At 44.3% G+C, this 13,988-nt stretch overlaps 3 protein-coding genes across 4 annotated transcripts; 2 read left to right on the forward strand and 1 right to left on the reverse strand.

Annotated features, from left to right (window-relative positions):
* The first annotated feature begins 962 nt into the window (after nt 1-962).
* Nucleotides 963-3,917, forward strand: LOC125525716 (pentatricopeptide repeat-containing protein At5g50390, chloroplastic-like). Its single transcript, XM_048690721.1, has 2 exons — nt 963-3,140; nt 3,850-3,917. The coding sequence occupies exon 1, from the start codon at nt 1,109-1,111 to the stop codon at nt 3,134-3,136; it is 2,028 nt and encodes a 675-aa protein (XP_048546678.1). The 5' UTR covers nt 963-1,108; the 3' UTR covers nt 3,137-3,140; nt 3,850-3,917.
* A 60-nt stretch (nt 3,918-3,977) lies between these two features.
* Nucleotides 3,978-5,424, forward strand: LOC125525718 (protein DESIGUAL 3-like). Its single transcript, XM_048690725.1, has 3 exons — nt 3,978-4,307; nt 4,488-4,693; nt 5,014-5,424. The coding sequence occupies exons 1-3, from the start codon at nt 4,206-4,208 to the stop codon at nt 5,198-5,200; spliced, it is 495 nt and encodes a 164-aa protein (XP_048546682.1). The 5' UTR covers nt 3,978-4,205; the 3' UTR covers nt 5,201-5,424.
* A 331-nt stretch (nt 5,425-5,755) lies between these two features.
* On the reverse strand, nt 5,756-10,587 carry LOC125525717 (calcium/calmodulin-regulated receptor-like kinase 1). 2 transcript variants are annotated; one of them, XM_048690724.1, is made up of 8 exons: nt 10,384-10,587; nt 9,160-9,563; nt 8,353-8,506; nt 8,159-8,285; nt 7,519-7,604; nt 7,363-7,434; nt 6,440-6,643; nt 5,756-6,349 (listed from the first exon to the last, which is right to left on the reverse strand). In XM_048690724.1, exons 2-8 carry the CDS (start codon nt 9,471-9,473, stop codon nt 6,008-6,010), a joined length of 1,299 nt encoding a protein of 432 aa, XP_048546681.1. In that variant the 5' UTR covers nt 9,474-9,563; nt 10,384-10,587; the 3' UTR covers nt 5,756-6,007. The 2 variants fall into 2 exon arrangements, with proteins under 2 accessions (XP_048546681.1, XP_048546679.1); XM_048690722.1 differs by having other exon boundaries at nt 9,160-9,568; nt 10,384-10,586.
* Between the last annotated feature and the right edge of the window lie 3,401 nt (nt 10,588-13,988).

Here is a 13,988-nt window from a genome sequence, read left to right on the forward strand (position 1 = left end):
CCTGATTATGAACCGGACGGATGATGCTCGGTTATGGATTTTTTTGGCTTTTTGACACGATGAAAGAAAACGAACTGGCTATGGCGCTTGTCACCCTTTGATCGATTTGGTGGGCACGAAGAAGAGCTATTCATGATGAAGAGTTTCAGAATCCTGTTTCCACTTTTGGTTTTATCACAAAGTACTTAGAAGAAATTGAGGTGCCCATGAAATAGAAGAGAGCAATGAAACCTGAAGCACATGAAGCGAGGCATAGCAGGTTGTGGAGTCCTCTGAAGCCTGGTTTGTGCAAGGTGAATGTTGATGGAGGATTGTCCAGGGACGGTCGAAGAGGGGCAACAACAGCAATTTGTCGTGATGAGCACGAACATTTTTTGGGTGCTTCCGCTGTTGTTTTGAATGGCCAGGCAAATTCAACATGTCTGAAGCTATAGCATGCAATGAAGGTTTTGCTCTTGCCCAAGATCTCGATATTAGGAAGATAAAAGTTGCCTCGGATTGCCTGGAAGTTGTCACTAATTTTCAGAAGAAGGCGAAATGCTCATACTCGATGATTTTGCGAGAAGTGGAGGATAAGGCTAAATTGTTTACTCTAGTGGAAGTGGTGCATGAGTATAGGGAGTTCGTAGTAGATGCTCATAGGTTAGCAAAGGCTGCGTCGTCCTTAAGCGCAGGCCGTTATATTTGGCTGGATTCTTTATCAGATATCTGTAACACACCTTTGAATGTTTCGATTAAATAAAGAATCTTTTGTCCCTAAAAAAACGAAGACCAACGAGGGGAGAAACATGAAACGGACCAAAGCGAAGACGACGTATCAAAAAAGATCAAATTATGGGAGAAGGAAGCAATAGCCCTTTTATTATTAAAAAAATTACTATTACTATTATTATTATTTCTATTTTTTAATTCTCTGTTTATATAGGAGCATGGACTGACACTTTCGAGCTCACAGACGATATCCCGTCCCTCTCTCTCGCCTCCCCCTCCACTTGCGCAAAACCCAACCCAGAACCCCAAAACCCTCGCCGTTCGCCTCAAATCCACCACCATTTCTCCAAATTTCAGCTCACCCCCTTCCGAATTCGGCTTGGTTTCCAATCCACATATGGAGCTGCAGCTCACTCCCCTCCGCTGCTTCCCACTCCACTACCGCACCACCACCAAAGCCACGGCCACGGCAACGACCAACACCGTCTCCGCATGCTCGGTGGAATCCCAAGCGCTCAAGCCACGCCCGCAGCTCCCACGGCAGGCGCCCTTCCGCAGCCGCAGGCGCGGCAGCCCCGTCCATCTCCCTTCCCTCTGCGCCGCCATCGAGCGGCTGGTCGCCGAGGGGCGTCACCGGGAGGCTTGCGACGCGCTCCGGGACGCTCGCGCGGGCGCCCCCTTCGTGGCTCTGCCAGCGTCCACCTATGACGCGCTGGTCACGGCCGCCTCCGCGTTGCGGGAGGCCGGTTCCGCGGCAGGGGTACTCTGGCACATGGAGAGCTCCGGGTTCCAGCCCGACCAGTACATGTGGAACCGAGTGCTGGGCATGTATTTGGTGTGCGGGATGCTCGCGGAGGCGCGCGAGGTGTTCGATGGAATGCCGACCAGGAGCCGGGTCACCTGGGGGGTGATGATGGGCGGGCTGGTTGATGCGAAGCGTCCCCGTGGGGCGCTGGCGCTGTTCGGGGAGCTCTGGGAGGAGGTGGGTGTGGGTGCTGGGCCGAGGGTTGTCGTGGTGGCCGTCCGTGCGGCCACGGTGTTGGGGTCGGTGCAAGCTGGACGGGAGCTGCATTGTTGTGTTGCCAAGATGGGGATGTGCGAGGACCAATACCTGCCATGTGCACTCATCGACATGTATAGTAAGTGCGGGCGGATTGACGAGGCGAGGCGGGTGTTTGATGGGATACCATGGAGGAGTGTCGTGGCGTGGAACACGATGCTGGCAGCATATTCGCTCCATGGGCGCAGTGAGGAGGCATTGGACTTGTACCACGATATGTGCGAGAGTGGTGCCGGCTTGGATCAGTTCACATTCTCGACGATGCTCAGGATTTTCTCTAGGTTGGGTCTGCTGGAGCATGCAAAGCAAATCCATGCGGGCCTGATTCAAAGTGGACTACAAATGGACATTGTCGGGAATACGTCACTTGTTGATCTGTATTGCAAGTGGGGTCAGATGGAAGACGCAAGGCATGTTTTTGAGAGGATGCCTAGCAGGAACCTGATATCATGGAATGCTCTAATAGCAGGGTACGGCTACCATGGCATGGGGAGTAAGGCTATTGAGATGTTTGAAAGACTGCTGGCTGAAGGCATTGCTCCAAACCATGTGACATTTCTAGGAGTACTAAATGCATGTAGGTTTTCTGGCTTTATTGACAAAGGGAAGAGGATTTTCCAATTGATGACCCAAAATCCAAAAACGAAACCACGTGCAATGCACTACGCCTGTGTTATCGAATTTTTTGGGCGGCAGGGGCTACTGGATGAAGCCTATTCAGTGATAAGGAAATCACCGGTCACCCCAACTGCCAACATGTGGGGAGCCTTGCTCACTGCTAGTAGGATGAACAAAAATATTCAGCTTGCTAGACTAGCTGCAGAGCAACTCTTGGCAATGGAACCTCAGAAAGTAAACAATTACATTGTGCTTCTCAACTTGTATATGAACTCTGGGACACGGGATGAAGCTTTGACTGTAGTAAGCACCTTGAAGAGGGCGGGGTTATCTATGAGTGTTGCTTGTAGCTGGATCACAGTCAAGAAAAAAGATCACAGGTTTTTCTTTAATGATAGTCTCAATCCCAAGAGTTCAGAAATCTACCAAAGGCTAGATACACTAATGGAGGTGATAAAAGAACTTGGTTATGTTATTGAGGAGGATGAATTGCTCCCTGATATTCTCCCTGATGAGCAGAAGACATTGAAAATGTTCCATAGTGAAAAACTCGCAGTTGCTTTTGGCCTTATTAGCACATCTCCATCTGCTCCCTTGACGATCAACCAAAGCCATCGGCTGTGCCATGACTGCCACAATGTAATCAAATTTGTAACACAAGTTACGAAGAAAGAGATTACCGTAAGAGATGCTAGCAGGTTTCATCATTTCAAACTTGGAACATGCTCTTGTGGTGACTACTGGTAGCTAGGTATGTCCAACTGAATGATTATTCCGCCTTGGCTTATCTAAAGGCATTTTAATTCCTTGTGATCTAGGCATGCACTGCAATTTGATGCCACTAAAGCAAAGCAATTTATGATTAATCATTATATTCACTTTCTGAAGTATCAAATGTGAAATCTACACCAGAGTTGTTGCACTTGACCTGCAAGTTATTTCCTAGATGTTCTTTCTGGTTGCCCCCCAAGTGTGATACTCAAAACATGGCATATGACTGCTGGCATTGTTCTTTCATTGACTCATTGTTCGTTAATCAAAGCATATTTTCCGGTTTTATGAGGTTTCCTTAAATCTTTGCCTTGTCATGTCTGCTCGTGACTAAATATAGCAAAAATACTGCTAAACAAAATTTGCCGATGGCCGATGGTTCGGAGGTTCTGAAGCCAACTCTGGACTGGGAAAACTTGGAAAAGTAAATTAGTAATGTTTGAAGGTTCTGAAGCTAAACAAAATTAGTCAGCATACAAGGCTTGGTAAGCTTATAAGTTCTAAATCCATTTCAGATTTTGGAAAGGTAAATTACAAGTTTGATTCTCATTGATATGCATGTCTGCTGTGTCTTTCCTTGTTATTTCACTGGCGTCAAAACTTGTTTGCATGTCTTGGTAAATACCGTCTTATCACTCTTAACCTTTATGGCGTGCTAAGAAGAAAAGTATTTTCTTTGAGTACATCAGATCGATACTTTTCCCTGCGTTTTCGGTTTTCCACTGGCTTTACAAACCTTGTGTGAAAGAAGAATCTGGGTGGCTTTCGTACTGGAGATGCCAATATTTACTTGTGTCCTGCAAGGAAGGAATAAAGCTCAGGTGCAACAAAGGATCAAAGGAAAGTATAACACTTTGAGCATCTTTTGACAGCTTGTTTCTAACAGCGTCATAGATGGAGAAAATTCTCCTGTTGCACTTTTGCCCTGGTCTCTTTATTCAGCTCTTAGCAATATAAAGGGCCACAACTCCCTTCATTGTAAGCAGGCAATCTTTCCTCCCACCACTTCTGAGCTGATAGAAGTTTGAGAATACAGCTATACAAGATGGCCAAGATGATAGCTGCTGTCATTGTCTGCGTGTTAGTTTTAGCCCTGGATATCACTGCTGGCATACTAGGACTTCAGGCCCAGGCTGCACAAAACAAGGTACTGTTGCACTCAGATTTTCTTCATGAGATGTACTATTTTGAAATAAGGGTTTGATTAAACTGATGTTTTCGGCTGTTTCAGCTATTTCTTCATGGACAGTTGTTACTATAGAGTAGTTAAATGTGCTTCAAACGATAGTTCTTTCTGATGCCTGCTCTCATTTGATCTTCTTGGCAGACTAAAAAGGTGACAGTGCTCTTCATCCAATGCGAGAAACCTGTGTATAAAGCATACCAGCTAGGGCTCGCGGCAGCAGTGTTCCTGGTAGTTGCTCATGCAGTGGCCAACTTTCTCGGTGGCTGTGCCTGTATCTGCTCTCAGCTGGAGTTCATCCGGGCATCCATCAACAGGAAACTCGCAGCAACTCTTATAATTCTCTCATGGTAACTTCGCTCTCACCTTAAAACATTATTTTGCAAATCTATAAGCGACTTGAAAAAATGTGGGAAAGTGTCACTTCATTTGTGGAAGTAGAATCATGATAAGATATGAGATGCACCTTTTTTCTTCTCGAGAACACACAAAAGGGTTGCACGCCATTTCATTAAGCCAGAGAAGACAATTCTAACAGGATAGTTATACACTTAGTCAGACAAAAAAAAACACCTGAGACTATGGTCTTGGAATTGCTACAGCTCTGTCGGTAATAATATTCTGGTCTTAAAAGTTTACGGGTAATAACCATTGTTGGATGTTCTGATAGGATTGCTCTCATCGTCGGCTTCTCGTTACTGCTTGCTGGGGCCATGTCCAATTCCAAGTCGAAGACATCATGCGGGTTCGTGCACGGCAAGACCCTGGGCCTGGGAGGGATCATGTGCTTCGTCCATGCCGGGATCACAGTCGCCTACTATGTCACCGCCACCGCAGCGGCACACGAAATTCATTAGGCCAGTAGGCATCGTGCGTGCCATGCTTTTGGCCAGGAGACTACGGTCTGATACTTTCTCCCAGGAGATAACCATTCTTTCCTTGATTGCTTTTGTTGTTCCGTATCTTTCAGTTTGTGGTTCGGCCCTTTACCTTTATATATACAACTCATGGAAGCATCAGGCTCCGGCTTGTATCAAAGTTGCGCAAAAAGGAATATGATTGTGGTTTGATTGATGCATCACTGTTTTGTTGTGAATGCTTGCCAAACAAACAATGCTGATGATTTTTCAGCAAATTCATATGTAATTTCTAAATTCTGTCGAGTGGTATCAAATAGCTCAAAGTAGTCCGAATTCCGAACGAATTTTGTCTGATAGTTATGATATGTTAAAGCACCGAATCAAAATTATAAACATTGCATTTCCATTTTCGCTATGCAGAAACTGGCCCGTGAGGCTCACTGATCTGTGATTCAACCTTCTTAGCCAAACAGAAGATCTTTGCTTTTCCTAGGCAAGGCAGTTGTATGAAAGGAGTAAACCAGCACATCATCTAGTGCAACATATAGACCAGATGATGGTAACAATCAGCTTCTATTTATCAAGTAGTTACAGTGCAGGTCTATACAACACAGTTACTATTGACAGCCCTCGACACCAGTCAGCACTCACCACCATACACAAAACTGCTCAAAACTTCACCTTCCTATCCACTAGTTCCATGCTTGATCAGGTACTTTTCGTATCAACAAAACAAAAGAATTGCACAAATCGAAAGAAGACAAGCCAGGAACAACAGTAGGGGGGAATTTTGGTTAGTTTCCATCAGACGTCTGGAAGTTCAGAGACACTGCCAACTGATTCCTGTCTCTGATGACCAGAGGCAGATGACTGATCTTCTGATGCCTCAAGGTCAACAGATTCGTCATCTGTCCTGCCCGGTGGAAGTCTCCTGCCATGATGATTCCTGCTGCTGTGGCTGTGTTTCGCCACCCGGATCAGTGCCTGGACAACATCTCGCATCGACGGTCGCTTTCGGGAGACACGGCTTACACATTTGTAAGCCGCGGCAGCCATGTCATTGAGCTCCTCCACATCAAATGCGCCTTCTAACCGAGAGTCGGCAATTTCCTCCCACCCAGTCTTGCCATCAGCGTTGATTGCAGCCTGATCATAGATTGCATTATAGTCAGCATTTACAACCATAGTGTCTCAGAAACTAAATTCTGCAACAAAAATAAAGGGTGACATCCTTACAAGCTCAACATATTCCATTAGACCTTGTTGAGGGTTTCTGCCAGCAATAAGTTCAAATAGCAGAACACCGTAGCTGTACACATCACTCTTCTTTGTGAATGATCGTGAGGACACGTACTCCGGATCAAGATATCCGTAAGTTCCACGTATGTTGGCCCCGTTTCTAGTAAGCATTTCTTCTCTTGACAATCCAAAGTCGGCAACCTGGCCAACAAAGAATGCCCCATGTCTAGGAATAAAACTTCCAAACAGAAAGGCAACAGAGGGAATGCTGCAAGCAAACCTATTATCTTTGGACATCAGAAAACTCATGTATCTTTACAAGCAAAGGCTAATCTAAACACATATCAGAAGACTCTTGATGTGTATTTTATATATAAAGAACTCAACCAATGGGCACTAGCACCTGTGACATTTTTAATTAGAAAAAGCAATAATGAGCAAATCCAGCAGAGGCCAGGCCTCGAACATGAGTAGGCTGGGCATGCAGTCGCACCTCGAGCAAACTGAGCAACGCTCATATCTCCTTATAAGCTTAGGCTATTTGAGAAACAGGCTGATTAAGCAAAGAATGTTCCGTGATTTTTTTTTCTTTGGCATATTCAGTAAGTACACTACTACATTGGTTATGCTTCTAGACATTAATAAGTTGGTATTTAACTTTAAATTAAACCCCTATCTGAGATAAGGAACAAATGATGACAACATATAACATCATAAACAAAGTCACCATGCTGCTTCCAGTGTATAGCTGTATGCAGGATAAAGTACAGACCAATGTCGGTAGTATGAGTTAAGAATACAGAGGTGCAAACTGAGAGACAAATAATCGGAATGTTATAGCTAATTGCTGCAGAGGTGATGAATACAATTGTTCAACATGTCATGGATACTATGACAAATTACAGAGATGTACGGCATACCCTAGCATGCATGGACTGATCCAGTAAAATGTTTGGTGATTTGATGTCCCGATGAACTACTGGAGGAACAGCCTGCACTAAAGTTAAGCCAGATGAAGTAATGTCTTCGTATTACATCATGGATCATGATTCAAATTATGAGTTACAACAGCTTACCCCATCATGTAGGTATTCCAACCCCCTAGCAACATCTAGAGCTATATTTACCCTCAAATCCCATCTCAGTGGTGCACTGTTTTCACCTGAATTCACAGAATGTCTTCAGAAAAAAAAAAACAGTATCTAAATGTAACATGTGATACTCTGGCTGTAGATGTGCACTCTTATAAAAGATAGATTGACAAGACAAATCACTCCATTAAGCATAACTACAAAATTTGAATATTGTCTATTGACTTCATTCACATGGAAATCACTGGCCTTCTTTATCTGATAAAATCAGCTAAAAGGGTGGTGGTTATTTTACCGAGTGATCAAAAACTATCAGTCAAAAGGGAGAAAGCATCAAATATTGATGTATTGCAAGACTGTAATTACTGCTCCCTCCGATCCATATTAATTGTCGCTGGATTAGTACAACTTTAGTACAAAGTTGTCCTAAACCAGCAACATTTAATTAGGACCGGAGGGAGTATAAATTATTTTACTTCATGAATTTCATATGACCGTGTTCTTACAAAACTTTTTGTAACATTTTAAAGTTTAAACAGAGTTATGGTAGCAACAAAGCATGAATGTGCCCAAGTAATTACTGTAAGGAGTGTTATTACAAATACGCAATGGAGAGAATAAATACCGTATAAGTGTGATGCAAGGCTCCCATTAGGCATGTATGCATATAACAGAATGTGTTGCCCTTTTTCAGCACAGTAGCCAACCAAGTTCACCAGATTCCTGTGGTGTAATCGCCCAAGAAGTAAGACCTGAAATTAGTTATCCATCAAATTACCAGGCATGCCCATCTCTAGCCATCTATAAACATTAGCTTACCTCATTTTGGAACTCCTTTTCACCTTGCTTTGAATTGTTAGCAAGTACTTTAACAGCCAGTATCTCACCAGATGACATGTCAGCTTTGTAAACAGGACCAAAGGCTCCTTGGCCCAACAGTTTTGTGAAATTGCTGGTAGCTTTCTGCAGTTCCCTAGACAAAAGAAAATAATGTTCAAAGATTAAATTAAACTAAAAGAAGACACAGTTTCGTGATCATAATTAAATCAGCATAGTTATGTGAAGATACGGTTCCAGGGTCACACTTAAATTAGCAAATTTGAGATAACTTACAGAAAGTATAATAATAACTGATTTTCCCTATTAGGATGGCCCCTTTTCTTGCTAATATTTATGGTCCAGCATTTTATCACAGCCTCCTTATATTTATAAACTACAGTATCTCACTGGGCGTGTATGCGACATGTTTTCCTATCCTTAACTCTCGTTTCTTCTCTCTAAAGAAGATCAGGTAGAATTTTTTGTGTGCATTTTCTCTTTCTAATACAGACCAACCATCATTATTTTCTCCAGTTCCCACCATCCCATGGAAATTTCCACTCTGACATCTCAACAAGACAAAAAAGTAAAAAAAGGAACCCTTGGAGTTGGTAGTTCAAGGCATATAAAAGTCCAAAAGAGGATAACCAACCTATGACAGGAGCTTCATTTTAGAACCGACAATAGATAACTTATCAAGATCCTAAAATAGATCAGTTATTTGGAAGCAAATTTTGTAGGGCCTAGTTAATGATACAACTATGAATATTGCAACCATGAGAATAGAGAAAGATCAAGGGAACATACTTGTACGCATATTTGGGTATCCCAGAAGCTGATATTAGGCTCTTCCTTCCAGGCCCTTCAATCCACAGAGATGGTCCACGATCTTCAAACTCTCTCGGCGATTCCTGCCCTGTAGTTGAGGTCGACAGCTCTGCACATGTATTAACACCATTCGCGCGGATGGGGATAGTTGATGACCTCCTCGAGCTACTGCTCCTTATTTGCGCCTGAGAACGCCGATACCTCATGCACAGGAGTATTCCAACTGCCAGCAGCACCCCTATCACCACACCAACCGTGGTACCAATGATCAGACCTTCAGAAACCCCATTCATTCTCCCCCAATTCAGTTTCAGATCCTAGCACCTAGGATATTGCGTCCACCACATGGAAGCCCTGACGAGGAACAAGACCAACAGCTGTGTCTGCCCTGCCAACAAGTACAATAGGGGATAGTAAATTGGAAGCCTGGAACAGTGACAGCATGTGGCTTAGCACATTAGGTGGCTATCTGGGTCAACATCATGAAATGGAAATGCAATCTTTAGGCAAACTTTGCCATCTCAACTGATGTCACATCAAAATATCAGATCTTTGACAACCACGGGGACACCACTGATAAGGCACAAAGTTAAGAGCTAATTTATTCACGCCAAGTCATATTACACAGAAACGGTGGATATTACTGGTGAACTAACTTCCAAACTGAGAAATTGCTTTTCATAGGCCTTTTTGTCGTGAACTAATTTGTCATTAGTACCACACAAACATACAAAATAATCTCAATTTACATAAAAATTACACCATTTGCTATGAAACAACTGAAGAATAGCCGCGACTCTCTACAGTAGTTTTATACAACAATACGTAGTGCGAGTACTAAGATTTGGGGGATTTTTCGTCGTAAGAACTCAGAAAATGTCACCTGATGGCGCAACGCTTATCTCCACAAACACTTAAATCACCAATGCAAATCACAGAGGCGTCAACTTCCACTTCGAATGTGCTGAACCTAACGCCATTAAAATCAACAAACCCAGGGGAAAAAACTTCCTGGAAGTACACACTAGAAACGATCCAACGTTGGAACGAGCAGGAAGCCTAGAATAGCGAGGCATAAACTGGCGGAAGAACCACCAAACCCAAGAAAAGATCGTATGAACCGACGAAACGAACTCGGAACCGCGCCTGCCAATCCAAAATCAAGAAACCGAATTATTAAAGAAACTTACAGGAGCGGACTACCTGAATGCGGGCGGAGACGGGATCGCGGGCGGGTGAACTCGCGCTTGTTCGGATCGGCTCCAGGCGGCGATCCCACCGGAGAATGCCGGCGGATTGGGGTGGAAACCGTCCGGGAAGATTTGGTGCTGGCTTGGTGTCCAAGAGAGGTGAGAGAAAGACGACTTTCGAGAGTGTAACTTCCTGTTGAGAATAAAGCAAACAAAACAGGGGGAAAAAGAAGAGAAAAGACAGGTCAGGAAAAAAAGAGAAAAAGGTAGGGGCTGGGGGTAGTTTTGTAATTGTGCATGAGTTTCAAATGCATAGCATCTACAACCATGGACAGCAAATCCGATCCCCCAAACGTCCGCGAACATACCGGATACCCCATACTAGAAACTTTAGATCCATATAAAAGCATGCAAACAATAAAATTCATATACTACATAAATCAAATAACCTATACTACCCTAATCTTCGCCGGAAATGTTCACTATCTCCTTGCCCGGCTCCGAATACATGGGCCTCAGCCGCATCTCCGGCTCCTGCGCCTCCTCCGCATCTGCCTCTGCATCTGTCTCTGCTTCGATCTCATCGAAGAGCGTGTTGGTGTTCCTGCTGAATGAGCTGTCAATTGGCCTCCATATAGGCCTCATCCTGGATGGACCGATGGACTCCAGGATACCCTGCTGCTCCGCCATCTCGGCCGCTTGGGCAACCGCGAACTTCGCCTCCACGTCCTCCATGTTGAAGCCCGGAGCTCGAGCCGACGCCAGCTCCTCCTCCTTCGGAGCCGGCTGTTGTTCCTCTTCCTCCTCTGCCTCCAGCTGCGATGCGTGTGACACGTGCGACGCGCCTCGCCCGGATCTCCTGCTCAATCTCGAACTGGCTCTTCGGCGTGAGCATAGCATAGGTGGTCTTCTTTTGCCAAACCATGGCGATGCCGGGCGGCGGAGCGGGAGAGAGGTGGTGGATGGGTTCGGGCTGGCGGAGCGGGAGAGAGGTGGTGGATGGGTTCGGGCTGGCGGCGCGGAGAAGGAGTAGGTGGATGTGGCTAGGGTTGGGGGACACGAACGACTTAAATAGCCAGATTTGGCCTCGGTCACACCCCCAAGTGGAGGAGACGTCCGTCGGACCACCGTATTTTGGGACGATTCCATGTGAGACCCCATCTCCAGTCTGACTTGGCGGGCGCGTCCAGGAATCCCCATATCCGCCTCATATTTGGGCTGGATATGTGGGATGCCGGTCAACCTGAGTGTTTGAGGCCCGTTTAAGGAGCCCCTTTAGGTCACGTTTTTGTGCCCAGACCGTCCGCCCAGAAGTTTGAGACGGGTTTGGGACGTCTGGCTGTAGATACTCTTAGAGCTTTCAAAATACTACTATACCACGAGCCTCAACAAATTTGGGGCTTGTCAAAGGTACACTGTGGTTCACCTATTTTAGAGCATGATTGGTCAATGTCAAAAATTGGCATGCAAATATTTTTTTTTAGCATCAGTATAGACACAAGCGCTCATATACACGCGCATACACTCACCTTTATGAACGCACACACGCACACCCTACCCCGGGAACGTCTCCTTCCACTATAAGCGCATCGCCGGAAATCCTGAAATAAATCCAGGAATAATGCGAGCACCAGGATTTGAATCCTGGTGGGTTGGGAATACCAGGGTCCACCTAATCAACTCAACCATAGGTTGATTCGCGGCATGCAAATATATTGAGCTAATGTCAAACGTTGGCTAGTGACTTTTTGGCTACTAACTTTTCTTTATCAACTTCAGAAATACATGTGTTTTCGTAACTTTTGACTGTGTCAATTGTTAGTATCAAACCAGCTATGCTCTAACTTACATGATCATCTATGTTCCCATCTTTTTCTACACCAGAGAAAATACAACAATTCTTTAGAGCTTTCAAAATGTTATACAACTATATCAACAATTTTGTTAAAAAAAAATACGTTCCAAATACACATTCGTAGTTTTGCATATAAATGGGCTCGTCACTATCTTACATGATCGTCTTTGTTCTAATCTCTCTCTATTCCATGTTCTCCTAACCTACTGTCATAGCCGGTTTGCCATATATTTCGACGTCCAGCCCGATAAATTTTGGGAGAGCCAATGGCAGGTCGCCACTCAATTGATGGCGGGGTTCTTATCTTCCCTGCCACCAAGAACATGCACTATCATCAAGCATGTATCTTTCTTTGTTGATGTTTATACATCGATGCTCTCGCCACATCTTTTGTGACACCCTATACATGGTTTCCTGCGACTCTCTGCTAAGTTAAGGCTCACCAATATTAGCACTCTCCTTGGGCGTGTGGACATCTTTCTTTTAGAAAACTTTCGCAACGTTGTCATCACCCTTCTTTTCTTGAAGTCAGGCAAAACTTATTGTAGTAGACAGTCAAAAAGTCGTCGCATTAAAGACCTATAAAACCAGCGCACCAGAACAACAACCACCGTTGTTGAAGAGAAGATTAGATCGGAAGGGTCCAACATGTAGATACACGAACAAGGACCAAATCTACGTGGATCCATCGAAGACAAACACCGACCAAATCCCGCGAGATCTACCAAAGACAAACCTCCGCACGCCCTCCAATGACGCTAGAAGCATCATCGAGACGGGAGCTAGACATGTAGAGTCTTATTCCATTTTCAGAGAGCCGCCGCCGTCTCATCTCTCTTTGCAGGACATAAACCATAAGAAAGCTCTGAAAATCATCTAAAAATTAAGCCCTCTCGACCGCAAGGGCCGACATTTACCACGCCTTCATGGCCCTAAGGCCAAAGAAAACGAGGCAGACCAACGGCGCGGGAGGAACTCTAGTGGCGGCTGGGTACGAGGGTTCTTTGCCCTGGCGGCTAGGAAACCTTTATATATCTATACCTATTACATCCGTCCTCGTTTACTAGTCCTCTTTGTATTTTGTGTCAAATTTTAACCATAGAGTTAATTAATAAAATTTTAATGCATATCACCAACGTATTTGAACATAATTTTTAATGATATAATTTTTGATGACATGCATGTTAATTAAATCAATGGTAAAAATTATATACTAAATACGAAGGGGACCTATAAACGAAGACGGAGGCAGTACTATTAAAGTTGTATGGGCACCCTTTTTATGAAATCCTCCTCTTCGTGTGAGCAAACATGATTTGATCTCTGATTATTTTTGCTTAGGTCATCTTATGTATTGACCGACATAGACACCGCTCTTCAATATAATCGCCTTGCTTGTCACATGTTCTCTCTTACTTGCTGCATTTTTAGCGTACACTATTATTACTGAGCTAAGATGCATTTTGAATTTTTAACTCTAAAATAGTTGTTTCCTTTTTATGGGAAAACTCTAAAATAGGTGTTTATCATAGCGTGCGAGAATTTCAGACAACCACTCATCGATGATCTGGATCACATGCTTTAGGACTCCTTTGGATGGTAGAGATTTTAGAGGATTTTTTTAATCCAAAGCATTTTTGCATGCGAAATTGCTGTGAGAACGACACATCTACACGACAGCGGGACGATGCCTGATCCAACGGTCGGCTGCACTTAATTGATATGCATAGACGGATTGATATACGATGTCGTTCACACATCGT

This window comes from Triticum urartu, chromosome 7 (genome assembly GCF_003073215.2).
Source record: "Triticum urartu cultivar G1812 chromosome 7, Tu2.1, whole genome shotgun sequence".
Lineage (NCBI taxonomy): Eukaryota > Viridiplantae > Streptophyta > Magnoliopsida > Poales > Poaceae > Triticum > Triticum urartu.

What these genes read in the sequence shown, in the direction of transcription:
- LOC125525716 (XM_048690721.1), top strand. Translation starts at nt 1,109, where the DNA reads ATGGAGCTGCAGCTCACTCCCCTCCGCTGCTTCCCACTCCACTACCGC.
- LOC125525718 (XM_048690725.1), top strand. Translation starts at nt 4,206, where the DNA reads ATGGCCAAGATGATAGCTGCTGTCATTGTCTGCGTGTTAGTTTTAGCC. An exon ending in CCCAGGCTGCACAAAACAAG is followed by an intron (nt 4,308 to 4,487) that starts GTACTGTTGCAC and finishes TCTTCTTGGCAG; the next exon opens with ACTAAAAAGGTGACAGTGCT. An exon ending in ACTCTTATAATTCTCTCATG is followed by an intron (nt 4,694 to 5,013) that starts GTAACTTCGCTC and finishes ATGTTCTGATAG; the next exon opens with GATTGCTCTCATCGTCGGCT.
- LOC125525717 (XM_048690724.1), bottom strand. Translation starts at nt 9,473, where the DNA reads ATGAATGGGGTTTCTGAAGGTCTGATCATTGGTACCACGGTTGGTGTG. An exon ending in ATCAGTCCATGCATGCTAGG is followed by an intron (nt 6,644 to 7,362) that starts GTATGCCGTACA and finishes TTTGTTGGCCAG; the next exon opens with GTTGCCGACTTTGGATTGTC. An exon ending in TAATGGAATATGTTGAGCTT is followed by an intron (nt 6,350 to 6,439) that starts GTAAGGATGTCA and finishes ATCTATGATCAG; the next exon opens with GCTGCAATCAACGCTGATGG.